This window comes from Archocentrus centrarchus, chromosome 2 (assembly GCF_007364275.1).
Source record: "Archocentrus centrarchus isolate MPI-CPG fArcCen1 chromosome 2, fArcCen1, whole genome shotgun sequence".
Taxonomy (NCBI): Eukaryota; Metazoa; Chordata; class Actinopteri; order Cichliformes; family Cichlidae; genus Archocentrus; species Archocentrus centrarchus.
The window spans coordinates 5,773,253-5,796,341 of record NC_044347.1 but is presented as its reverse complement, the minus strand read 5'-3'; the positions used below and the strand labels follow the sequence as shown (position 1 = coordinate 5,796,341).

The 23,089-nt window shown below is 40.3% G+C and overlaps 2 protein-coding genes across 3 annotated transcripts in view; both read left to right on the top strand.

Annotated features, from left to right (window-relative positions):
- The window catches only part of LOC115796119 (kalirin-like), a 61,420-nt gene extending 50,987 nt beyond the window's left edge, over positions 1–10,433 (top strand). The window contains exons 46-57 of the mRNA XM_030752377.1: positions 82–152; positions 244–310; positions 437–540; positions 634–703; positions 1,720–1,806; positions 2,113–2,205; positions 2,976–3,026; positions 3,705–3,782; positions 4,349–4,534; positions 4,625–4,796; positions 5,504–5,649; positions 5,741–10,433. Of these exons, the coding sequence (XP_030608237.1) occupies positions 82–152; positions 244–310; positions 437–540; positions 634–703; positions 1,720–1,806; positions 2,113–2,205; positions 2,976–3,026; positions 3,705–3,782; positions 4,349–4,534; positions 4,625–4,796; positions 5,504–5,649; positions 5,741–5,926 (1,311 nt within the window). The 3' untranslated portion in view covers positions 5,927–10,433. The remainder of the gene's footprint in view (positions 1–81; positions 153–243; positions 311–436; positions 541–633; positions 704–1,719; positions 1,807–2,112; positions 2,206–2,975; positions 3,027–3,704; positions 3,783–4,348; positions 4,535–4,624; positions 4,797–5,503; positions 5,650–5,740) is intronic.
- A 2,617-nt stretch (positions 10,434–13,050) lies between these two features.
- On the top strand, positions 13,051–21,246 carry bco1l (beta-carotene oxygenase 1, like). Of its 2 annotated transcripts, none has more exons than XM_030752969.1 (11): positions 13,051–13,183; positions 14,367–14,495; positions 14,601–14,730; positions 15,367–15,514; positions 15,644–15,791; positions 16,204–16,424; positions 17,365–17,631; positions 17,713–17,818; positions 17,896–17,990; positions 20,140–20,251; positions 20,356–21,246. In XM_030752969.1, exons 1-11 carry the CDS (start codon positions 13,120–13,122, stop codon positions 20,514–20,516), a joined length of 1,581 nt encoding a protein of 526 aa, XP_030608829.1. In that variant the 5' UTR covers positions 13,051–13,119; the 3' UTR covers positions 20,517–21,246. The 2 variants fall into 2 exon arrangements, with proteins under 2 accessions (XP_030608829.1, XP_030608821.1); XM_030752961.1 differs by having other exon boundaries at positions 13,070–13,183; positions 14,364–14,495.
- Positions 21,247–23,089: the final 1,843 nt, after the last annotated feature.

Sequence of the window (23,089 nt, the reverse complement as noted above, 5' to 3'; positions counted from 1 at the left end):
CTCTCTTGCCATTAATAAAAGATTACAGTTTTCCGAGGTTACACAGAAGTCTTTTAATTTAAACTTTTTCTGTCTCTTCAGGCTCTGGACTCAGATCAAGGATCAAATGAATCGGACACCGAACAGAGAAACAAGGCACTAAGAGGACGCATGTAAGACACACAAAACTAATTACAAAATCCAAGTGTCTACTGAATATTTAAGGAAAACATCACTTTTGTTGCTCTGTGTTTTGTTGCTCAGGTTTGTTGTTAATGAGATGGTCCAATCAGAGAAGGACTATGTGAAAGACCTAGGAGTGATTGTTGAGGTGAGACAACCAAATTGAAAACATGTATAAAACACACTGAAAGAATGGACCTGGTGAAGCTCCACCAACGAGCCTCCATCAATGTTAAACTAAACCTTCAACATGTTCTCTGCTGACATATCTCAGGGTTTCATGTCTCGCCTGGAGGTCAGAGGGATTCCAGAGGACATGAGAGGAAAAGACAAAATCGTCTTCGGCAATATCCAGCAGATCTACGACTGGCACCGCGAGTCCGTGCCACAAATACACACATAAATAAACACACTTCAGTACATACACACACAGGCAAACCATTATGCTCACTGTGTGTTTTCCCATTTCAGTTTCTTCCTAGTGGAGTTGGAACGTTGTATTCAGAATCATGATCTGCTTGCTGACCTCTTCATCAGACACGTGAGTTCTACAAACACAATGACTTGTTGAGAACAAAGCAGATAGGGTATGACCTTGATCTGATTGAGGTCTCAACTCAGGACCCAACCCAGGACTCATTTGTCTTGACTTTGGACTTGATTTAGACCTTGATTCGGGGCTCAATTTATGCCTTGTTTAACCGTTTAACTCCGAATGCATCGGCCGTGGCACAACGTACTGTATTTTCTCCGTAAACGGGGCCACCATTTGCGGACTTCTGGCAACAAATACCATAATATCCCTATATGGCTGTGAATTGCAAGTTCAGAGCTTTCCGAAACTGTTTGAATTTTTTCAATAGGACAAACGATCGTGGAGTTACGGTAAAAAGCCAGCTGATCAAAATTCCTTTGATCAGCCGACTCAGCGGTGATACGCTATGTCTTAACCAGCTGTTTGGGGCTAGTAAGGGCAGGAAACTGGCGCTTCAGCATTTCACAACATTTTTGTTTGTCTAGACTTGTGACTTTATTCAAGACTCAATCCAGTACTTTTAAAGTCTTGACTTGACATAGATTTAGAACTGGACTTTGGTTGGGACTTGACTTGCTTGTCTTGAGTTAGGACAGGACTCAGCACTCCAACAAGGACTCGACTCAGTACTTTTTATGTCTTGACTTAGAACTTTCAATTCTCGACTCAGGACTCAGCTTTTACTTGTGTTAAGACTTGACTCGAGACTTGTTTGTCTTGGCTTAGGACTTGATTAAAGACAGAACTCAGAAATTTTTATTTTTGACTTTGAACCGAATGCAGGACTCAAGCCTGGACTTATTTAAGTACTGATGCCTTTATGAAGTTGATTTAGGAGCTTAACTCAATTCTTGATTCATGACTTGCCCTTGAGTTGGGACTTGACTCATTTTTTTTTCTGGACATAGGATTTGATTTATCAGAGCTCTCAGGACTTTTTGTTTCTGGCTCAGGACTTAACTCAGTGTATGTCAAAGAGACCTAATGTAACTATTTATTTTCCTTTTGCTTGTTTGTTACAGGAGCGTCGTCTGCACATGTATGTGGTTTACTGTCAGAACAAGCCGAGATCAGAGTTCATTGTCATCGAGTATGAGACCTACTTTGAGGTAATGCAGCACAGGGTTTCTTTTTATTTCTGTGTTCTATGGCTCATTTTTTCATTATATTCTCAGGTTTAACTGATGTTTTTTGTGCTGATTCTTTTTTCTTTTTTTACTTATTTTTTCATCAGTTATGCTTCTGATTTTTTTTTTATCATTACTAGCTTAAAAGTAAAAATTAAATAGAAAAGAAAAAAGGAGCAGGATTCATTAAAATGCAGATCCTTGAATGGAGCTTGGTGCATTTAAAAAATCAGCCAAAAACTGAAGCTAAACCAATCCTTCTGTCTCTGTCTGACTGTCTCTCTGCAGGAGATCCAGCATGAGATCAGCTGCAGGATGTCCATCAGTGATTATCTGATCAAACCGATCCAAAGAATCACCAAATACCAGCTGCTGCTCAAGGTCTGTGTGAACTTTTAAAATGAGCCCCTGTTAAATGGAATCTAAATGTTATAAAGGTAATTACTGGTGTCTCTGGACTCAGTCTAGTATCTCCTAAACTTTAGTATTTTAAATCCTTAAAAATACATCTGCCAGGAGACCACAGAAGGAAATTAGCCAGTAGCTAAATGTGGCACAAGAGAGCTTTTGTCTTATTTATCTTTTTGCACATTTTCCCTGACAAATATGTAATAAAATTCAAAACCAAAATAAATTTTACTTGGAATTTGACCTGAGATGCTGGGATTGAGTTTGGACTTTGCTCCAGATTTGAATCAGAACATGTTCATCTTCCATCAGGTCTTATCACACAAGCTGTTCATGAATTATCTTTTATTTATTTATTTATTTTAAAAAGGGTATTTAACTTCAAAGAGAGACTTGATTCAGGACCCAACTAAGGATTTGTTGTTCTTGTGTCTGAACTTTCCTAGGGACTTGAATTAACTCATAATGATATAGGACTTGATTCAAGTCCACCACAGGAAGGAATCTGTCAGTTGTTTTAATATTTTCTTTAACAGTTACTATCCATGAGTTCTCACCAGTAATGCTATTTTAACCAAATTTCTGACTCTTGGTTACAGCTTTTTGGGAGGAATTAGAGTGATAACGTCATCAGGATATCTAATCACTGTATCTTTTAAGATATTTTCTGATGTTAAAATTAAACACTATGACTTTCACTCACTGTCAATAACCTGAATTTTATTTTTCTGTTTATTCATCAGGATTTCCTCAAGTATACGTCCAAAGCAGGATTGGACTGTGAGGAGATTGAGGTGAGTCTGTTAATCATCTTATAAGGTTTAAGAAATATCAAACAAATAAACCACAGATTTTATTCACATTTTCTGTTATTGAATAGTTTTTTAGTTATATAAAAGAGTTTATGTGATCATGGCTGTTAAAAGTAGGAAGCTGCAAACCTCATGAATAAAAAATGTAAAAGAATAGTTTGTTTTCTAAATCATAATTTTTTGGGGCTGTTTCAAACCAATAAGATGTGCCGTAAACTGTTCTGAAACTGTAAAGGGGATCCACCTTATGTACATACCTTGTATACTTAGATCTCGGTTTCTTAGAAAACCAGATTATATTTGCTGAATTTATTATATTTTCAATGGTTCATTCTCATTCTTATGTCTTTTAAAATGATCAATTATACTGTATTTTTTCCTGATAATGTGATTAAAATGATTTTAGCTTCGTTAAGAATTGTAAAAACATCAAACTGACAACAAATATATGATGTATTTTGTCGGTTTGGTTTTCAGCAGCAGCTGGAGACAGCTGTTTTTGTCTTATAACCGAAGAGCAGAAGGAGACAGCAAAGAGCTGCTGCTCCTGGCATAGTGACGATCATTATAAATGATTTACACGGGATGGTGAATCATCGCCCTGAAGACCAGCACAGACTTTTGTAATATTTAGTAACTGTGTATGTGGTTTGTGTACAGAAAGCCGTGGAGCTGATGTCATTGGTTCCAAAACGCTGCAATGACATGATGAACCTGGGACGCCTGCAGGGATATGAGGTACGCCTGCCAGTCCACCTACCTGTCTGATTTATTTTGTTAGCAGTTTCATGTCCCTAGGCTAACACAGTAGCCTAATTTATTTCAGGCTCATCAACACTAAAAGCTCTACAGTAAATGTGATAATATTTCAAATGTGTTTCCAATTTGGTCCACTGCCACTGATGGACAAACAAATGAACTGAACCACAATGGAAATATAAAGGAACAAGAACAGAACTCTGAGGAACACCACATTAAATTATTAACAGCACACATTTCATAATAATGTTGCTATGAGCTATCTTAAAAAGTTATGCTGACCACAAAACAATTAACCAAGCTTTAGAACAACAGCTTTTCAGATAACATGTACAGTCACCTGTTTCAGGCACATTTTAATTTTATAAAAATAAAAACATTGTGTAGCTGTTGTTTATCTCCATCAACCAATCAACTTCATCACACAATACAACTTGCTTTTGTTGATTTCCTGGAAATGTAAAGTTTACTCCAAATTTTGAGGGTACCTGATTCCCATCCACCTGACTTTTTTGTCCTCACTCGTCTATCCTCGTGTTGTCCAGGGGAAGCTAACGTCTCAGGGGAAGCTACTGCAGCAGGAGACCTTCTGTGTTTGGGAGCAAGATGGAGGAGTTCTGTCTCGCAGTAAAGAACGCAGAGTTTTTCTGTTTGAGCAGATCATCATTTTCAGCGAACTTCTGCGCAAAGGCTCCAACAATCCAGGGTACCAGTTCAAGAACAGCATTAAGGTCAGACTGGTCAACGATGGTTAGAAAGGACGCTGAATTAAGGTCTGAATTAGAAGTAATTGTGTTATTGTTGTGTTTGTCTGTGATCAGGTGAGTTACCTGGCAATGCAGGACAGCGTGGATGGTGATCCCTGTAAGTTTGTGTTGTGGTCTCGTGGATCGGCCGAGCGCTTCACGCTGCAGGCATCGTCTGCCAGTATCAAAATGACCTGGGTAGAAACCATTGCTGCCCTGCTGGATGCCCAGAACAACTTCCTGTCAGGTAAGTACCTCCACAAAAACATCCCTTAAATCTCTGACATATCTTTTATATCACCTGAAATGTCCTTGGAAAATTCCCAAATGCCATTGTGTCATCACTGATTTTGGTATTTCTTATCCAACTGAATTGTTATCAAATCTCAATGAAACATATTTGATCATCTTCCTTAAATTCTCCAAATGCTCTTTATTTTATCCTACACATCTTTAAATACCTCCACTTTAAAATCTCTATAAATCTGTAAATTTACATAATCTCTAAACCAAACATTCACATATCTCAATCAAATCTTTCAAAAACACTCTTGAAGTCTTTAAGGTCAGTAACCTTGGACTTACATTAACATAAACCCCCTTGAATCTCTCAGAATACCCTTAATTTTAAATTCAACCTCTTAATCTGAATCAAATGCCTTTGACAGCAATGTAACTTAATCATTGTTCCTTGAATCTCTATACTCAGCTTCGTCAGAACATTTCCTAAAACATTCGCTCAGATTTTTTTAAGATGCTTGAAACATCTTTGAGTCCTTTCTAAGTTCCCTTAAATTTCCCCAGATACTTTTCGTTACAATCTCCTTGAATCAATTTGAAGTATCATCTTTGTGAACCACCATCAAACATTCCCAAATCTCCCTCAACCATCTTCAACACCTTACAGCTCACTGACGCCTGCAGTTCCAATGTACAGCCAATCTATGTCCACAGCTCTCCAGTCTCCTATTGAGTATCAGAGAAAGGAGGGCGTTATCTCTGTGACACGCCCATTGTCATCAGGGAGGCCGCCATCTGCCCCACCTACTCCCAATGGTCACGCCCCGCAGCCCCCTCCTGACAGTGAGCAGGAAGATCAGGTTTGAAACCCTCCTCTCTCTTTCCTTACGTTACACTATAAGTTCTTGAAAAGGTTTCTTACATCAGACCATGTGACCTTTGACCCTTAAGGAGCTGGTTCTGGTGCTACAGGACTTTGTGGCAGTGCGGGAAGATGAGATTTCTGTGTTTCGGGGAGAGAAGGTCCAGATTCTTGCATCCAACCAGCAGGGCCAGAGTCTGGTCTATCGACCGGCAAACAGCGACTCGCCAGCCGCCGAGGGCTGGGTGCCACGCAGCGTACTCAACACACACTGACACATACACATGAACAAACACTGACAGCAGGGTCAGAGTCTGGTTTACTATTAGTAGATACACAAACACAATGGCAGCACTCCAAATACTGAACATGAACTGGGTCAGAACCATACTGGGAAATATTTGTGATGCGTGAAATGTAATCATTGTGATGGCAATGTCTGCCTATCCGTACAAAAATATATAAAAAGGATCATATGATGTCCAGACGCTTTGGGCTAATCTTCCTCTTGTATCCTCGACCTTAGTCCTTGGTCACTAACCACCGTTGGCTATAGACGGAGGGTAGGAACATAGATAGAATATACACTTCCGGGTCTGAGCCCATGGAAGCGGACAGAAAAAGAAAAGTTTGAATTGCTACTGAGTGATGTAGAATCTCAGGCTCTTGTGTAGGTGAGTCCTTGTGGTGGGCTCAGTCCAAACGGGAAGCAAAGATTTGCCTCATATTGCTCATGTGAATACAGTCTTTGGACCATTTTGCAACACCCAGATTTTCTCTACTAGATACCAGTGGGTAAACGACTTCCTTCCTAAGCAAAATTGACTTACCAGAGTTTGACAATTTTGCTTACTTTTCTCCCATCTCTTTCTTCCAAAACAAAGCTGAATCACTTTGATTTGGCTGCCAACAAACCACAGTAGTAGCCATCTCATCAGTTTCTGACTCAGAGGTGTCAAAAGAATCCAGCCTATGGAAGAATCTCAGCTCCTGTGAGCATCCTGAGGATTTCCCAAGACAGATCAGATGTAGTGATTCTGGTGCTCAATTAGGCATGCTTCAAGAGGCATCCTGATCCAATGCCTGAACCACCTCAGCTTGCTCCTTTCTCATTCACATAATAATCTCGACCTAAACTTTTTTTTTTCATTATTGTCTCTTTATGTAACAGTACTGCGACCCCTCAGAGGGTACCTGAACCTTAGGTTGGGAACTGGAGAGGTAGGCGTTGCCATCATTCAAGCTTCGAAGGTTTCCTGACATGTTTCAAGCCCTGATTACTGTTCAGTATTAAAGACCACACACACACACACACACACACACACACACACACACACACACACACACACACACACTCTCCCAGCAGCAGGTACTGTTAGTCTCCTCCCTCTTTCCTGGTGCTTCAACATTCTGCAAGAACACACTTCTCCACCTCGTCCAATCAGACGCTGCCGTCAGGGTCCCAAGCAACCAGTAATCCACTCTGACTTCCCCGTGGGTCAGTAGGAGGGAGGTCACATGACCATCATTACAATCATCACTATCATCCGTCCTTATCAACAGATGGAGACTCCAGGAAGAAGAGACAGGTTAAAAAAAAAAAAAAAGCCTCCTGGACGAGAAGAGGCAAAAAGACTCATCAGCCAATCAGAACTGAGCTCTCTACATTTCGTCCTGTTAATAGTGTGTATAAAGAGACTGAGGACACACTCCATACACACACCCCTGCTATGATGAAGATGCAGATGAAGATTACTATGAAGATAATTAAGAATAATAGAATCTGTTTTTCACCTCAATAGGGAGAAAAAATGAGAGAAACTGTTTGTCATATTAATATCTGTGTGCGTGTGCATGAGAGAGAGGGAGAGCGTGTGTGTGTGTCTGTGTGTGTGTGTGTGTGCGTGTGTGTGTGTGTGTGTGTGTGTGTGTGTGTGTGTGTGTGTGTGTTAGTGATGCCGTCCTGTGTGTGTGTGTATGTGTGTTTTTTCCAGGGACAGCTAGGTGGTGTCCCGGTGTAGCGTTGCCATGACAAATCGTTGTGTTTGCGGTGACACCATTTTGGGTTTTTTTTTTTGGTTGGTTGTTTGTTTTGGTTTTTTTTAGCGAACCAGAGCTGCCGCCGCCCATCTTCTTCCCCTCCCCTCCTCCATCTTTCTCCAGCCAACATGGCAGCCTCAGCTTTGGTTAGTTTGATATTCTGATTATGCATTTCTCGTTCCTGTATATAAATCTGACGTCCAACTGCTACTCCACAAACCGTGGACACTGAACCAGTCTGTCTCTCAGCAGCCCAACCTACTGTGACTGTCTGTTTCTACTAAAACTGTAACCTTTCAGCACGCTCTCTACCTGTCTCTCTCTACCCGTCTCTCTCTCTCTACCTCTCTGTCTCTCTCTGTTTCTCTGGTGCCATTCTCAGACAACACCCCGGTCCTTAAGGAGCTGCGCAGCCTGTCAGGTGCACTAAAGAGTGGTTAGGGTGGAGGACAGTGGGCTCTAAAGCAATTTATGAAGGTTTTAAGGTGTTTGTTTGTGAAAAGTTTGAATTCTTTAAAGTCTGTTCAATTCAGCGTCTATAAATTGATCTTAATATGTACAACCTGTTGGCAACAGCTTTCTGGTTTCTGTTTGTAGAAATACAATGGAAGTACCAAAACCTGCAGTTCCTCTAATGTCCACTTGAGGCTCCAAAAGTGAGTCAATTCCCATAGACTCCCATGTGAGTTTTGGTCTAATTTCCCTCTTTATAGTAGCTGTACAGGATAGAATTTCTCTGGACCATGTTTGAACTGATTTGTGTAATTTGGTAATAAATAGAATTACATCATTAGCGTATAGGATACGCATATAGCTTATAGTCAATCCATCCTTTCTGGAGCATTTTTAAGACTTGCAAGAAATCTTTTGCATTCACATGAATACAAATCTCAAAACTACCAACCGTCCATAATTTAGCCTTTTAAAACTTATCTGCATTTGTAAACAATGCATGAACCCAACATTTGCAGGTTTCGAGACCCTGTGTGGAATGCTTCAACAGAAACCAGGAAGCATGGCTGGTTCCTGAGCAGGTTTCACAGGAACGTATGCCACCAAAGCCTCTCTTAATGTGCATATGGATTGTGATTGTGAGGACAGTATTAAGAAAGACTTGAAAGAAAGATAACTTTTTCTTAAAGGGCAACACGCACCTATGGCACTTGACTATGACACTCATGAAAAGTCTTATCCCAGCTACTGCACACCTGGCTTTGTACACTACACTACTGGTTTTTCCAACAATGTTTGGCAGCAGAGCTTTGATCCAGTCTGCTTGAAATATTTTTGGTAGGTGGATGGTGGACACCAGATTGTCCAAAACATTCTGGTTGGAGATGGTATTTGGGGTTAAATATTAAGCAGTTTGGCAACATTTACTTTACTGGGTAATTTCAAGTAAAAATTTCTTAAATATTATTTTTAAATCATATATATTCAGCTGTAAATTACATGATATTTTATCACATTTGTTGAACAGTTTGGTTGTAATTATGAGGGAACGTGTTCATTGCTGCCTGTTATATACTGGCTAAGTGAAAAATAGTTGATAAACCGATAATCCTCGGAGTCTCTGAGCTGACGTTCAGCAGTGTAAATTCTGTTCGTTAGTGTTTAAACTGATACAATGACGATCCTCTGTGTTATAAAACTTCAGCCACTTAGATATTATACTGATTTTCACAAGAGAAGCCGTAGAATAAGCGCATTCAGTGTGGCCAATCATCCTTTTAGTAAACTCTGATTTTACAGATGTCGGTATATCAACTATTTTTCATATCCCTACAGAAGTTCCGATTTTTTAGCATTAAAATGTTGAATGTGATGATCAGGTACTCTTATTCCTTTATAATTAGAATGAAACTGGTTTCTTTAAAATACTTGTTAATTTGCAGCTAAGCAGCAGCAACTGTTTTTGGGAAACTGGATACAAATTACACAAATGTACAACTTTGTAGTAAAAAGCAGAATTTCTAGAGGCAGTGTTAATGTCATGTGGGAGTCATTATAAATACCAACATCCACTTGTTCACATAAACATGCAAGTACAAATTGATCGTCTGAAAAATAAGTTAATAAGGACTCCTTAAAGACCTTCAAGCCACTTAACATTAATATGACATTCGTCAGGTGAATGACCCTTAAAAACAGACGCCACTTTGCTCCCTTTTCAGGGCTGGCGAAGGATTTTGTGTCAGTGTGATGACTGTCAATGCAAAAAATAAAAAAATTAAAAAGTTTATAGTGTTCAAAATGTTTAAAACAATAGCAAAGTCACAACTTTGGAACTCGGAGTGCACCAGAAGGGTTTCAATGTGATTGCAGAGCATTACAAAGGGAACTCTGAAAGGTGGAAAAACTGTGCATTATGAAGAGTTTTTAGGTTAAATGTATTGCACGATGAAGGTGCTACAAAGTAAAGCTTGAACTACAGTGTGGACCAGTTTTAAAGGTGAAAGATGGATAACTGTGCACTATAAAGGTGTTTATACGGTGGAAAATAGCACACAGCTTTGAAATCAGTGCACTATGAACGGTTTGAGGTGAAAGGTAGTGTACTAAGGTTTAGAATGGAAAATAGTACACTACAAAGGGCATAGGGTGCTGTTTGAGACCCAGCCTTGTTGCCGACTGGCAAACTCAACTAACCAATCAAACAGTGTTATTTGTACAGAACTAACAGCTGCTAACTGACTGCTAACAGCTCTCTGTGTTTGTAATAAACTTCATTTTTCATCCAAATGTGTGGCTTCTCTTTGTGGACATTTTTTATAATACACTGATTAATCACTACATTTATATATTATAACCATTTTTAGTCAATGTAAAACAACAATGAGAAGTTATAATTGTAAATAATGCATACAATTTCACTTGAGTTTATATATATAATTCCTTATTGTCCTGGGACAGAGAAAGAATACCTAACAACAAAAAAGTGTTGGTATCTGCATAAAACATCCGTACATCCATCCATTTCCCCCCTCTCCCTGGACAGCTGGTTTCCAAACAAAGTGAGCGATATAGAGTCTTGAGTCTTGGGTCTTCCCTGTGGTCTCCCCTCAGTTGGACGTGCCCAAAACACCTCACCTAAGAGTCGTGCTGCTCAGACACCTGAATTACTTCACTCCTTTTGATGCTGAGGAACAGCAGTTGTAGTCTGACTCCCTCCCAAATGACAGCTACTCATCCTGTCTGTAAGGGAGAGTCCAGACACCCCACAGAGAAAGCTCTTTTTGGTCTGTTGTATCTGCGATCTCATTCTTTCAGTCAGTACCCACGGCTCCTGGCCATAGCTGAGGGTAGGAAGGCACACTGACCAGTAAATCAGCAGCTTCACTTTCACGCTCAGTTCTCTCTTCATCACAACCAACCACTCCAGCACTAATCCATCTGTTAATATCCCACTCAACTCTCATTCAGGAAGAAGACCCTGAGATATCTACACTCCTGCTCTTGGGGCAGCAACTCATTCCCAACCTGGAGGTGGCACTCCACTCCACTCCTCTTTTCTGGCTGAGAACCATGGCCTCAGAGTTGGAGGTGCTGATTCTCAGCACAACTACTTCACACTCGGCTGCAAACCATGCAGTGCGAGCTGGAGGTTCTTCAGTGAAGCCAACAAAACCACATTATCCAAAAAAGAAGCAGAGATGAGAACATGAAGATCGTGAAGATCTGACCTTCATAACTTGACTATCCAACACCCACCAGGAACAAGTCTGACTTATTGCCAGCAATGCAGACAAAACTTTCTATGTGGTTGTAGAGGGATGCGACCCAATGCCTTCTCCACCATAAAACACATACAGACTGCTTGGACAAGCTCCCACACACCCTCAAATATCTTAAAAATAAAGAGTTGATCTGGTGTTTCAGAACCAGAATGAAAACCTGCTCCTCCTGAATCTGAGGTTCAGCTAACAGATGGACTCTGTCAGTTTCAAATAGATGATTCAAATGTTGGTATTGGCCCAGAATTTCACAGCTGAATTTAAGCCTCGTATGCAAAAGATTACTGAAGGTAAATATCAGAAGATGAGGCGCTGCTCGTATTTTAAATGAATAGTTTATTTTGAAAAATAGCTATTTAAACAGATGTAATGGAGAAAAAAATGTAAGTAAAGAAACTGAGCAGAGTACTGGAGTAAATCTTGTGTCATTCATTACATAACAACTAAATGCTGAATCAAAACTTCTAATGGCTGTTAAATTATTCTGTATTAGTCTAGGGTTGAGTAATGGTCGAGTGCGTGCCAGCACTGTGACCTAGAATAACATCCCGATAAGAACACTTGTACAGCTATAAACTGATTTAACCATTTAAGATTGCATGCGTTACACACAGGTGCAGATAAAGTCTTAAGTTCAAACACACACATTGCATCATTACAAGGCTCTTTACACTCACTGAGTCATAAAATCAATGCAGAACAACAGAACAACTGTAGCTGTTGATCAAAACCAGAAACTGAACTAAACTGAAGGTAAATCGGTTTTCCTGCAGCTTTGTTATTTCTGTTTGTTCAAAAAAAAAAGGTACAGATTAAAACTGTAGTAAAAATAAAAGCATGTGTGGGACTTTTTATAGTGTACAAAGCCAAACTGTGTTATGATCTGATGGTGATGATTAGCACTGCAATGATTCAGATTTAATCTGAAAGTATCAAACAACTGTGTCGGTGATTTTACAAACCAAAAAAAGTTTTGCAGGCTTTCGGTTGGTTGGATAAAAACAGTGTTAAATGGCAGAGAAAATTATTTGAAACATCAATAATACGACTGCAGGACTTTTGTTTCAGGACTTTGCTGCCTTCAGAAACATAAAAGGTCAGTATGCATCAGTCTGTAAAACCAGATATGGATTTAATGAAATAGGTTAACGGCACTGAGCTTTACAGCTTGCATTTAGATAATGAAACCACCCTCTTTCTTATCACTGGCTCACAGATTATCACTCAGATTTGGGCTTAAGAATCCATCCATCTTAAAAAAAAATCAAAAATGGGTAATAAAACAATTTAGATTTACAGCAGGAGTACAAAACCTTAAAAGACATCAGAAAACTTATTTAAATTGGCAATTTTGTTTAAAACAGTGACAAATCTTAAAGAAACAAAATAAAGATGAAAACTATAGTTATATGTTGTTTTTGTTTTTATTTAGTAAAGTATTTTCTAATTTGGTGAGGTTAGTGTACCTGTGGACCACACAAACCCAGTTATTAACATGTGAAAGTTGCTTGATGTAACCCAGCAGGCAGACTTTTATTATGAAAAGCTGAGTAAAGTCCATGCCAGCTCAGTTACATAATCATTTCCTGCAGACCAGGGGAGTATCAAATAGTCTGCTGCTGTCAGTCTGTGTGTTCACTCTGCTGGGACTCAACCGGAGCAGTGCTAGAGGCTTCTAGCTCAGGAACAAAAACATGCAGGCAGTTATTACAAGAAATGGATGTGAAACTCCAGAGCCAGTGAAAGCTGAAGTGAAAGGTGAGTCTGACCCTTAAAGACTTTGCAAAATGCTGAGTCTGTTGGTTTAAAGAGATATTCATAAATTCAGCCAGGAAGCTCAAAAGTTAGCACAGGCATAAATATGTTGTCTACTAACATCACCAGGACATTATTCTTATTCTGATTATTGAACCAAGTGAATGTGGCACCAAGTTTAATGTGCACATGCAGAGCAAAAACATTGCACTGATCGTACATTTAACTCTGCAACACTGGCAACAGATTATTTTCATGCATTATTGTTATCCTAACTTATTATAGTCCTGCAGCAGAGAGGTGACCTGTCCAGGAGGTGCCTTGCTTCTTGCTCTGTGGAAGCTGGGATAGATTCCAGCCCCTTCTGGTCCCTTGAATGAATATTTGTTCAAAACCAGGTTCCCTTGAATGATTCAGTGAAGTCATAAAAACCCTGTATATAAAACAAAATCATGGGAAATGGCACACTTTCTTTCCATTTCATTTCTATATGGGGGCACATGCACTCACACAGGAATGAATTCATATTGTATTATTACTGTTTCATTTATCAATGTTTAATTTTTTTAATCTCTCACATATATAACTTATTAGCTCTTAATATCTTTCAAATACCACATAGACAGTTACTTTATATATGTCGTTATGGCTGACGATCATTTATTTTTATTAATTATTAACTATCATTACTACCAGTTAACTATTATTAACTATTAACTCTAAAATTACCTATTAAATGTAAAATTTTCTTTTACATCGACATTATTAACCAGAACTGCTTATCTCGTTTAAATATAAGAGCTGTGACTGCAGCATCTTTAAAATATGGATTTATAGAAACATTTAAAGGACACTTAAAACCTTAATTTTGTGAAATTCATTTCTGAATGAGCCACACCCTGACTTTGTTTCAGTTATCACTGAAATCATGAGCAGATACATGATTTGTTTTTATTGAGCTCTTCATGATGGCAGATCTTTCTTAATCTATTGAAGGTTCAAAGTAGCAGTTTGGGACCTTTTGATTGCTTCACAATAAATCCAAACTCTAAATATGTAGGAAGATCAAATGCTCCACAACAACGCCTAAATGGACTTTGCAGTTAGATTGTTTCACACAGCCTCTTTATTCAAGGTCAAGAATCAAGTAACAGCCTCTGACTGTTGTATAACCTTTGACCAGCAGGATCTGTCCCTTCCTGGCTGCAGGGCACCCTGCTGAGGAATGGGCCTGGCCTGTTCTCCATAGGGAACTCTGAGTACAACCACTGGTTTGACGGCTTGTCGCTCATCCACAGCTTCACCTTCAGCAATGGTCAGACATTGATAAACATTCAGTATCAGTTAACTGTAATTCATAGTATTCAAATTGTCCATGCTATTGCTGAATACGTTCAAGGTTCAGATGTTGCCATTTCAGGAGAGGTGACTTACAGAAGTAAGTTTCTGAAGAGCGAGACCTACAAGAGAAACGTCAAGGCCAACAAGATTGTCGTCTCAGAGTTTGGAACTGTGATCTACCCCGATCCCTGCAAGAACATCTTCTCCAGGTACAGTCCCTCCAGAACGTGATCTTACAGTCCACTGAAGATATGTTTCATCACCTGATCAATAGTCATTAAAGATCTGCTCCAGACTATACAATCCCCTGAGATCTATATATCTATAAAGACCACAGAACAGGTGTAGTCTATCTATCCAGTTTCTCCTTCAGTCTATCATGGATGTACATCATAGTTTGGTGTTAGTTTACCCAGAATACATAAAGATCTGCATTATAACTTACAAGGCTCTTAGAGGTCTTTCTGGCCTTGGTCAAGCTGAGTTTCAGTCCATTTGGGGTTTGATCAGGTCAGTTTTCAACAAGTAGGTAATGTACAGAACATTTTAAGTGAATCTAGAGCAGACTAATCCAAGTCCCCCAAAACACTTAAAGGTGTAGCGAATTTTTGGTCCACCTATTCTACCAGAAGATAAATATATTGCAGGTCTTTGTAATTCCATACAGAAGATGAAGCTATATAAAGGTGTACAGAACAGCACTCTCTGCATTAATAAGTGGTTCACTTGTGCAAACATTAGCTGAAGAAGCTGTGGTGAGTGGAACTACAAAGAAGCTTTTTATTAAAAAAAAAATGTATAGAAATACAAAATTGTTTCTAATGTATGGACAAATCTTCCACCAGGACATTCACGCACCTCCAGAACATCATCCCTGACTTCACCGACAACAACTTGATCAACATCATTCGTTACGGTCAGGACTACTATGCCTCCTCTGAGATCAATTACATAAATCAGATCGACCCTGATACTCTGGAAACTATCGGCAGGGTAAGTTAGTCTGCACCTACTTCCTGTACACCTCAGACCATGGAGATTCAGCACCACAGATGAACATAATGAAAAGGAGCGTCCTTGTCAAAGACTGAACTTGTATGCACTGAACTGTGCTGATTTCAGATAAACTACAGGAATCACATTGCCTTGAACTTAGCAACGGCTCATCCACACTACGATGAGGAGGGCAACACCTACAATATGGGCTCTGCTATCATAGGCTTTGGCCGGCCAAAATACATGATCTTCAAAGTCCCGGCTGATACCTCGGGTACGGTGTCTGCAGTAATCTGTTCTGTCAAACCTTCAAAGACTGAAAGAATGAAAAATAAATTTTTGTTTTTTCTTTTTTATTATTACATTTTTATTCTGCTTCCTCGAGATAACTTGTTTGGAGGTTACTAAAATGCATTTGATATCAGATATCCTTTCCAGGGTACAGTAAGATTACACACAGCAATAAAATTACTGATTTGTCATTGTGTGCTCCATAAGTCACGTCTGCATCAACTACAACTAAAGTTTAATTGATTATTACGCTGCAATCAGACCTCTTCAGGAAGAGACTTGATATCAGCTGTTACTCTATCATATACAAAGTGTAGCTGACTGTGACGCTCTGTATTTTCACTGAGTGGAAGGCAATTAAAGTGAAGCTTCCAACACTGCATTGTCTATTTCAGATAAAAATCCTAAAAAGCCGGCACTGAGGAAAGTACAGCAGATCTGTTCGATCCCTTTTCGCTCCTCTCTGTGCCCAAGCTACTTCCACAGCTTTGGCATGACTGAGAACTACATTGTGTTTGTGGAGCAGCCCTTCAAACTGGACATCCTTAAACTTGCCACTGCCTACTTCAGAGGGATCAACTGGGGAAGCTGCCTCAAATTTGATGAGGATGATATCGTAAGTCCTCACAATTTTACCCACTGTTAACCATTAGGAATAAACTATAATGAATAGGTGTTATTTGTTCAAAACCAGGCTCAAATTAAAAGGCTTTCTTGGGTTTCTGGCTTTCTTGGGTTTCTGGTTTCTGGCTCTATTCTTGGCCTTTTACATTTTTGATCTAAGGTGAGTACCACACATCCCATCACTTTGTTAAGACATGTTGCCTATTTCTAACCCAACAGAAACCCCTGCTGAAAAATTAAGCCAATGATGAAATACCAAAAACTGCAGTCCTCTGGCCATTTGAGACTTCCTCAATAGGGAGTCAGCCCCCTTAGGCCTGATTTAGACTTCTGCATCAGATCTTTGTGGGGCCTACTGGCATAACTGGAGGTCTACTCTGAACCCTACGCAGTAACCTATGAATGTAACCTGACATGCACCTCTTAAGAAATGTAACTACACGTTGGGTTGATAAAGCCCCCAAGGATGGTGATTAGCAGGTGGAGTTCAGAGAGGACCCCCCCCCCCCCCCCCCCCCCCCCCCCCCCCCCCCACACACACACACACACACTTAACAACTGTACTGTTGTTGTAACTCACCAGTTTAACTTATATTAAGGCTTTAAGTTTGCATTCTAGACATAAAACATGCCAGTAAACCAAAAATATGAGCTTAGAGGCACAGAGCAGTTAAACTAGAGAATTTATGCAAATTTATACCATATGTAAATAACACAGAATAGTGAAGTCACCAAACATACTGAGTTCGAGGCCTTCTATTTGCTGAATTACCTGATTATGTAACACTAGCCTCTGAATTAATTATAATAAACTACTGTTTATTGCTAGTTTCAAGTTTCCCAACAAAACTAAAACAATGGATTAGTACATTTCTGGTAACAACAGGCATTTGAGGTTGTTCATACTACTGTTACCTTTTTTTCTTTTCCAGACATTGTTTCATATCATCAATATAAAGACAGGAAAGGCAATCTCTACCCGTTTTTATACTGATGCCCTGGTGGTTTTCCACCACATCAATGCCTATGAGGATGATGGCCATGTGGTGTTTGACCTGATCAGCTACAAGGACAGCAACCTGTACAACATGTTCTACCTCGAGAACTTGAAAAAGGACACCAGCCACTTCATCCAGACCCATAAGAGTTTCTCCCCACCATCCTGCCAGAGATTTGTTATTCCGCTCAATGTCCACAAGGTATAGTTAGAATATGTAATAAAAATACACTTGCACTTAGATTCCACTTCATCAACAAATAATAAATGGTCTATTCTTCAGGAGTCTCCCAGAGGATGTAACCTGGTGACTCTGAGTGACACAACAGCACAGGCAGTTTTGCAGGAGGACGGATCAATCTACTGTCAGCCTGACACTCTGTTTGAAGGTTAGTCATCCATGAAGTCTGTTTGACTTACAGTAGACACCGTCTGATCCACCTAACAAGGCTGATTCCTCCTCAAGGTATGGAGCTGCCCGGGATCAACTACAAATTCAACGCTAAAAAGTACAGATACTTCTATGGCTCCAGGCTAGAGTGGTCTCCTCACCCCAACAAGGTGAAGCAACATTATCAATATCCAAGAATTAACTGTGGTGGAATATCTGACAGCAAAAGAATTACCATCAAATTCAGGAAAAAACACATTCCCAAAAACCTTGGGAATTCTCAGATCTAGTGTTACCAGCGAGCTGAATCCTTTGGCTTTGAGTAAGTTGGACTGGATGGACTGCATTGTAATTTGGACTCTCAGTCAAGCTAGAAGGTAGAGACAGAAAGTGGTCACATAATGGGTCAGTTATTGCAATACAATGTCAAATTGAGGCCACTAGTTGGCACCAGTTGAACCAAAAAAATCTCCCTATGTGACCCGTGAAATAGAAAGATGCCACAAAATGCAAAAAATATAGTCCACCCTCTTAAGAAGTTCAATCCCCTGAGGAAGATTAAAGAATAACTCCTAACCCTAAGCTCTGAGAAAATTTTTGGCTTTGAATGCATGTAAATATTCAAAGAAAAGTCATTCATTTTCTCCAAAACAATGACTTATACTTCTCATCTTCAGTGATGACTGAAAATGAGACCCCTCACAGAGTTTTAAAGGTCATTATTTACATAGGCGACATCTTGTGATAAAAATCTGCAAACGTTTTAGCAAAGCCGTGGTTGAGTCAATGCTTCTGGGGCAAGCAATCATACATAGGTGACCCCCGATAATGACGAAAATTGAGGAAATGCTTCTAACGTGGTTAACATTTGATCCCAACATTTTTTTCCCCCCCGGCAGCACGGTGGCGCAGTGGTTAGCGCTGTTGCCTCACAGATAGAATACCATCTGGAAGGCCTGGGTTCGATTCCACCTTGGCCCAGGCCTCTCCCTCTCTCTGTGTGGAGTTTGCATGTTCTCCCCGTGCTTGCGTGGGTTTCCTCCGGGTACTCCGGTTTCCTCCCACATTCCAAAGACATGCACTTACTGGGGTTAGGTTAATTGGCTATTCTAAATTGCCCATAGGTGTGAATGTGAGTGTGAAAGGTTGTTCGTCTTTCTGTGTTGGCCCTGTGACGGGCTGGCGACCTGTTCAGGGTGTACCCTGCCTCTCGCCCTATGACAGCTGGGATAGGCTCCAGCCCCCCCGCGACCCTGACCAGGATAAGCGGAAGCGAATGGATGGATGGATGGATGGATTTTTTTCCCCTCCTAACATCCATCTTCTACTGCTTATTGGGCTCCAGGCCATGGGGGCAGCAGTCTAAGCAGAGATGTGCAGATCTCCCTCTACCAGCCACCTTCTCCACCTCTGGGGGGATTCCAAGGCTTTCCCATGCCAGCTGAGCAATATAATCTCATCAGCACCACCTCAACTTTTTGTTTTAATGTGGAGTGGGAGCAGCTTTACTCTGAGCCCCTCCTAGGTGGCCTTCCTCCAAAGGGTGACTAAGCTCATTCACCCTTTGGAGGAAGCTCATTTCTTCACTTTAAAACAAGTATTTAAGCTGCTTCGATGTCACCAAACAGCATCTCAAAATGAAGGATCGTGGCAAAAATGAAACAACTAGTTTAAGACCCGAACCCCAAAGTCCTGTGTTTGACATGTTGAAACTCGTGGTTTGGAATTAACTTTTGGGGAGAATCGCATCCTTGAGGTCAACCTGATTACAATGCAAAGCCAGAGGCGATGCATCAACTGGCTTCTTGTTCCAGCCTTAAGTGACCCATATAAAAGTAGGACAAGACAAGCAAAGCATTTTAATAAGCATTCAGATCAATTAAAGCAAGGCCTCTCTGATTTAAATGTATCCAATTTAAAGCAATTTTCATGGTCCAGGCTTCCATTCTAATATCAGAAGGGGGGCTTTGCAAAAGCTTTCTAAGAGAAAAGAATTGAGTAACACAACTTCTGTTCATTAACAGGAAAACTTCAAGTGCTAGAAACAACTACTGCAGCTTCATTCTAGGCTGTATGCTACCACTGAAAGAACCTCTTCCAAAGAGATATTTTAGTGTGAACAATCTTAATCTTAGACTAATCAAACTAAATCATTAAGTTGGCATTTCACTTAGATACACATACAGATAATGACATCAGGTATTGTTTGCATTGTCTGATGCTGAACATGCCGTCCTGTGAGGGCCATGAATGTCTGAACCAAAATTAGGACTATCTGTCAAAAGGCTGATGAGATGTTTTAACACAATTATCCAACAGATCGCCAAGTTTGACATCGTCACAAGGAAACACTTTGAATGGGAGCAGGAAAACTGCTACCCTTCAGAGCCGGTGTTTGTCGCATCTCCCGGAGCTGTGGAGGAAGATGATGGTGAGAGCTTTGTGCCCAACCACGCAGACTCACACATTTAGAAAGCACAACAATAAAGCAACATTTCTTCTCTCGTCCTGATGGTTGTATGTGTCTTCTTCCAGGAGTTATCCTGTCATCCGTTATTTCTTCAGATCCCAGCATTTCCCCGTTCATGCTCGTCCTCAATGCCAAAACGTTTGAGGAGCTCGCCCGAGCCTCCATCCCCACCACCGTCCACATAGACCTCCATGGACTTTTCATCCCCGCCGCTGACTCATCATAATATTTCATCTTTTAAGTGAACAATGAAATCAAGGTTTTTTGAAACTTTTTAAGCTACATTAGAATTTAAAACAGTGGGCACAAAAGTATAAAAGTACTCACTTTGCCTTTGGTGTTCTTAAAGCACTTTAAGATTGATTTAGGGGAATATTTATATTTATAAAAATGCAAATGAAAAAAGTGAAGAAACATTTTTTGTTTACAGTGAGAGCAGCAGTGTCTGAAAATCTCATTATAGCTGTGCAGTTTCCACCTCAGCAGGGTGGAGAAATTTTTGGTATATTAACATTTTTCTTCATTTCCAGAAATATAATTTTGTAAAGTAAAAATGTCAATAAATTAAAAATAAATACAGTACCAGTCAAAAGTTTGAACATGGGTGAACCTTCGACTGGCACTGTAAATAAATAAAACATTAGAAGACTACTCAAATTTTAGACTGAAATGAGTTTTCTCATGCAAACAACAAACATCTGTTCTCACATTTACTACATTTGCTGCCCTAATTTAAAACCTAATGATCTGCAGGGTATCAAGAGAAATGTTATGATGTCCTGAATGAACCAACATGATACTCAGCAGACCAGAAATATCACCTTGTGGTTTGATGACCCCACCAACCAGTCAAGTTTACATCCATGTTTCCTTTTTGCTTATTAATGGTTGCTATTCTTCCTCCAAATCAAGAGTCTATGGATGGATGGAGGATTTTGTTTGCTGCACAGATTTTTATTTTGTGATATAGAGGTTTATAAATAAATTGATCTAACTTGACTTTAAGCTCTCTGGATTTTTCTGCTGTGTTTCTGCAGTCACTCGTGTATTACAGTGCGTGTTTGTCGATAAAGTTGATGCTTACTGAACAGAAAGTTATAGCCATGTCAGTAGCCAATGCTATAAGTATTGATATTTCAAAGCTACAAATTGTAAAAGAGAGATACCTCCTACAAAATTTCATTCTGACAGCACCCAAAATCTTGGTACACTTTCAAGCTGGGCATCTTAGATAAACCAGTTCAATATCCGACCAAATGGGAAATATGGGCACTTACTACTTACGTGTTGGTGAATGATGTTCCACCACATCCCAAAGGTGCTCTATTGGACTGAGATCTGGTGACTGTGGAGGTCATTAAAGTGCAGTAAACTCACTATCATGTTAAAAAAAAAACAGATGATTTGAGATGGGTGCACATAGTCAGCAGTAATGCTCAGGTAGGCTGTGGTGTTTAAACAATGCTCACTCACTACTAAAGAGCCCAGAGTATCCTGAAGAAATATCCCCCACATTACACCACCACTACCAGCTGGACTGCTGATACGAGGTGGGATGGACTCCGATGTAACCTGGTGAGTCTGTATTGTCATTATATGTCAAACATACAGCGAAATGACATTCCAGAACACCCATCCCAGAAAAGACAAACAAATCAAAAAAACAGGGGAGATAAGTGTCTGCAGCCTTGCAGCCATCAGAGGTGCTACCATTTAAAAAAGATGGAAACAATAGTGAACACAATGGGGCCAAAAAGCATCTCATACTTTGCCCCGTAACAGGTCATAATATGAGGTTGGAAAAACCTCTGCATAGTGTAGTGTGAGCACATACACTGCATGAGAAAGCGCTAGGGTGGGGAGGGGTGAGGATGGAATGGAATGGAGCCAGTGGAGGCGAGTGGGCTCTGGTTACTGTGGAGTGGTCAGCTCCCCCCTCAGCTAACAGTTCCTGATAAGAGGAGGAATGTTCACCAGCAGCCTCGGTCTAGGAATACCAGTTCACACTGATCAGAAGATGGGATCGTGCTGGGGCGTAGAGCATCTGTTAACATAACATCCAGGAGAAAAATCAGATTCCCGGCTATCCAAGGGAGCCAAATTTCAGATACTACAATTGTTTTGGTACAGGCTGCCACTGATTAATTTGCCAGCAGCCTTACAGTCTTACTGGAAACTCTCAGTGGTGAAAAATCCAATCATCTGAATTTCCCTGGTTCCTTCCTTGCTGCGCAGAAACAGACACTTCTCCAAGATTTAAACCATGCCGACTGTGGACGAGCCACCGCTGGCCTGCAAGCCTCAAGACTCTCATCCAACTTGTGGTGCAGCTCCAGCAGATACTGACTCTGAGCGTGCACTACTCTGCACATACCTTCGTACTGGCCAGGCAGCCTTACCAAGGCCCCAACAGCTGCTCAGACTGTCCTAATTTCATGATAAATCAGGTATCCCTCAAGTTTAATCAGAAGAAATCCTGTTATCAATAGGCCAAATATGTATACGTCTTCCACGCCCTCAATCAACAGTGCAGCCAGGCACGTAATCTTCCAGCCTCCCCAAGAATCCATAATGTAACCAGCCAGGTGTGTGCCACTCGGACAAGTGGGTTCTCTTTCCCCATTTCTCCTCACGAAGAAAATTTGATCAATAGCATTGAGAGACCAGCTGATCAGATCCATAATTCTAATTTCCAGTTCGGAAGATGTGTAGAGAGAGGCTCTCAAGCACAGCGAAGCAGCAAAGCAGGGTAGATAAGGAGGGGTTGTGAGAGAAAAGGTGCCCACCTCAGCCGAGAGA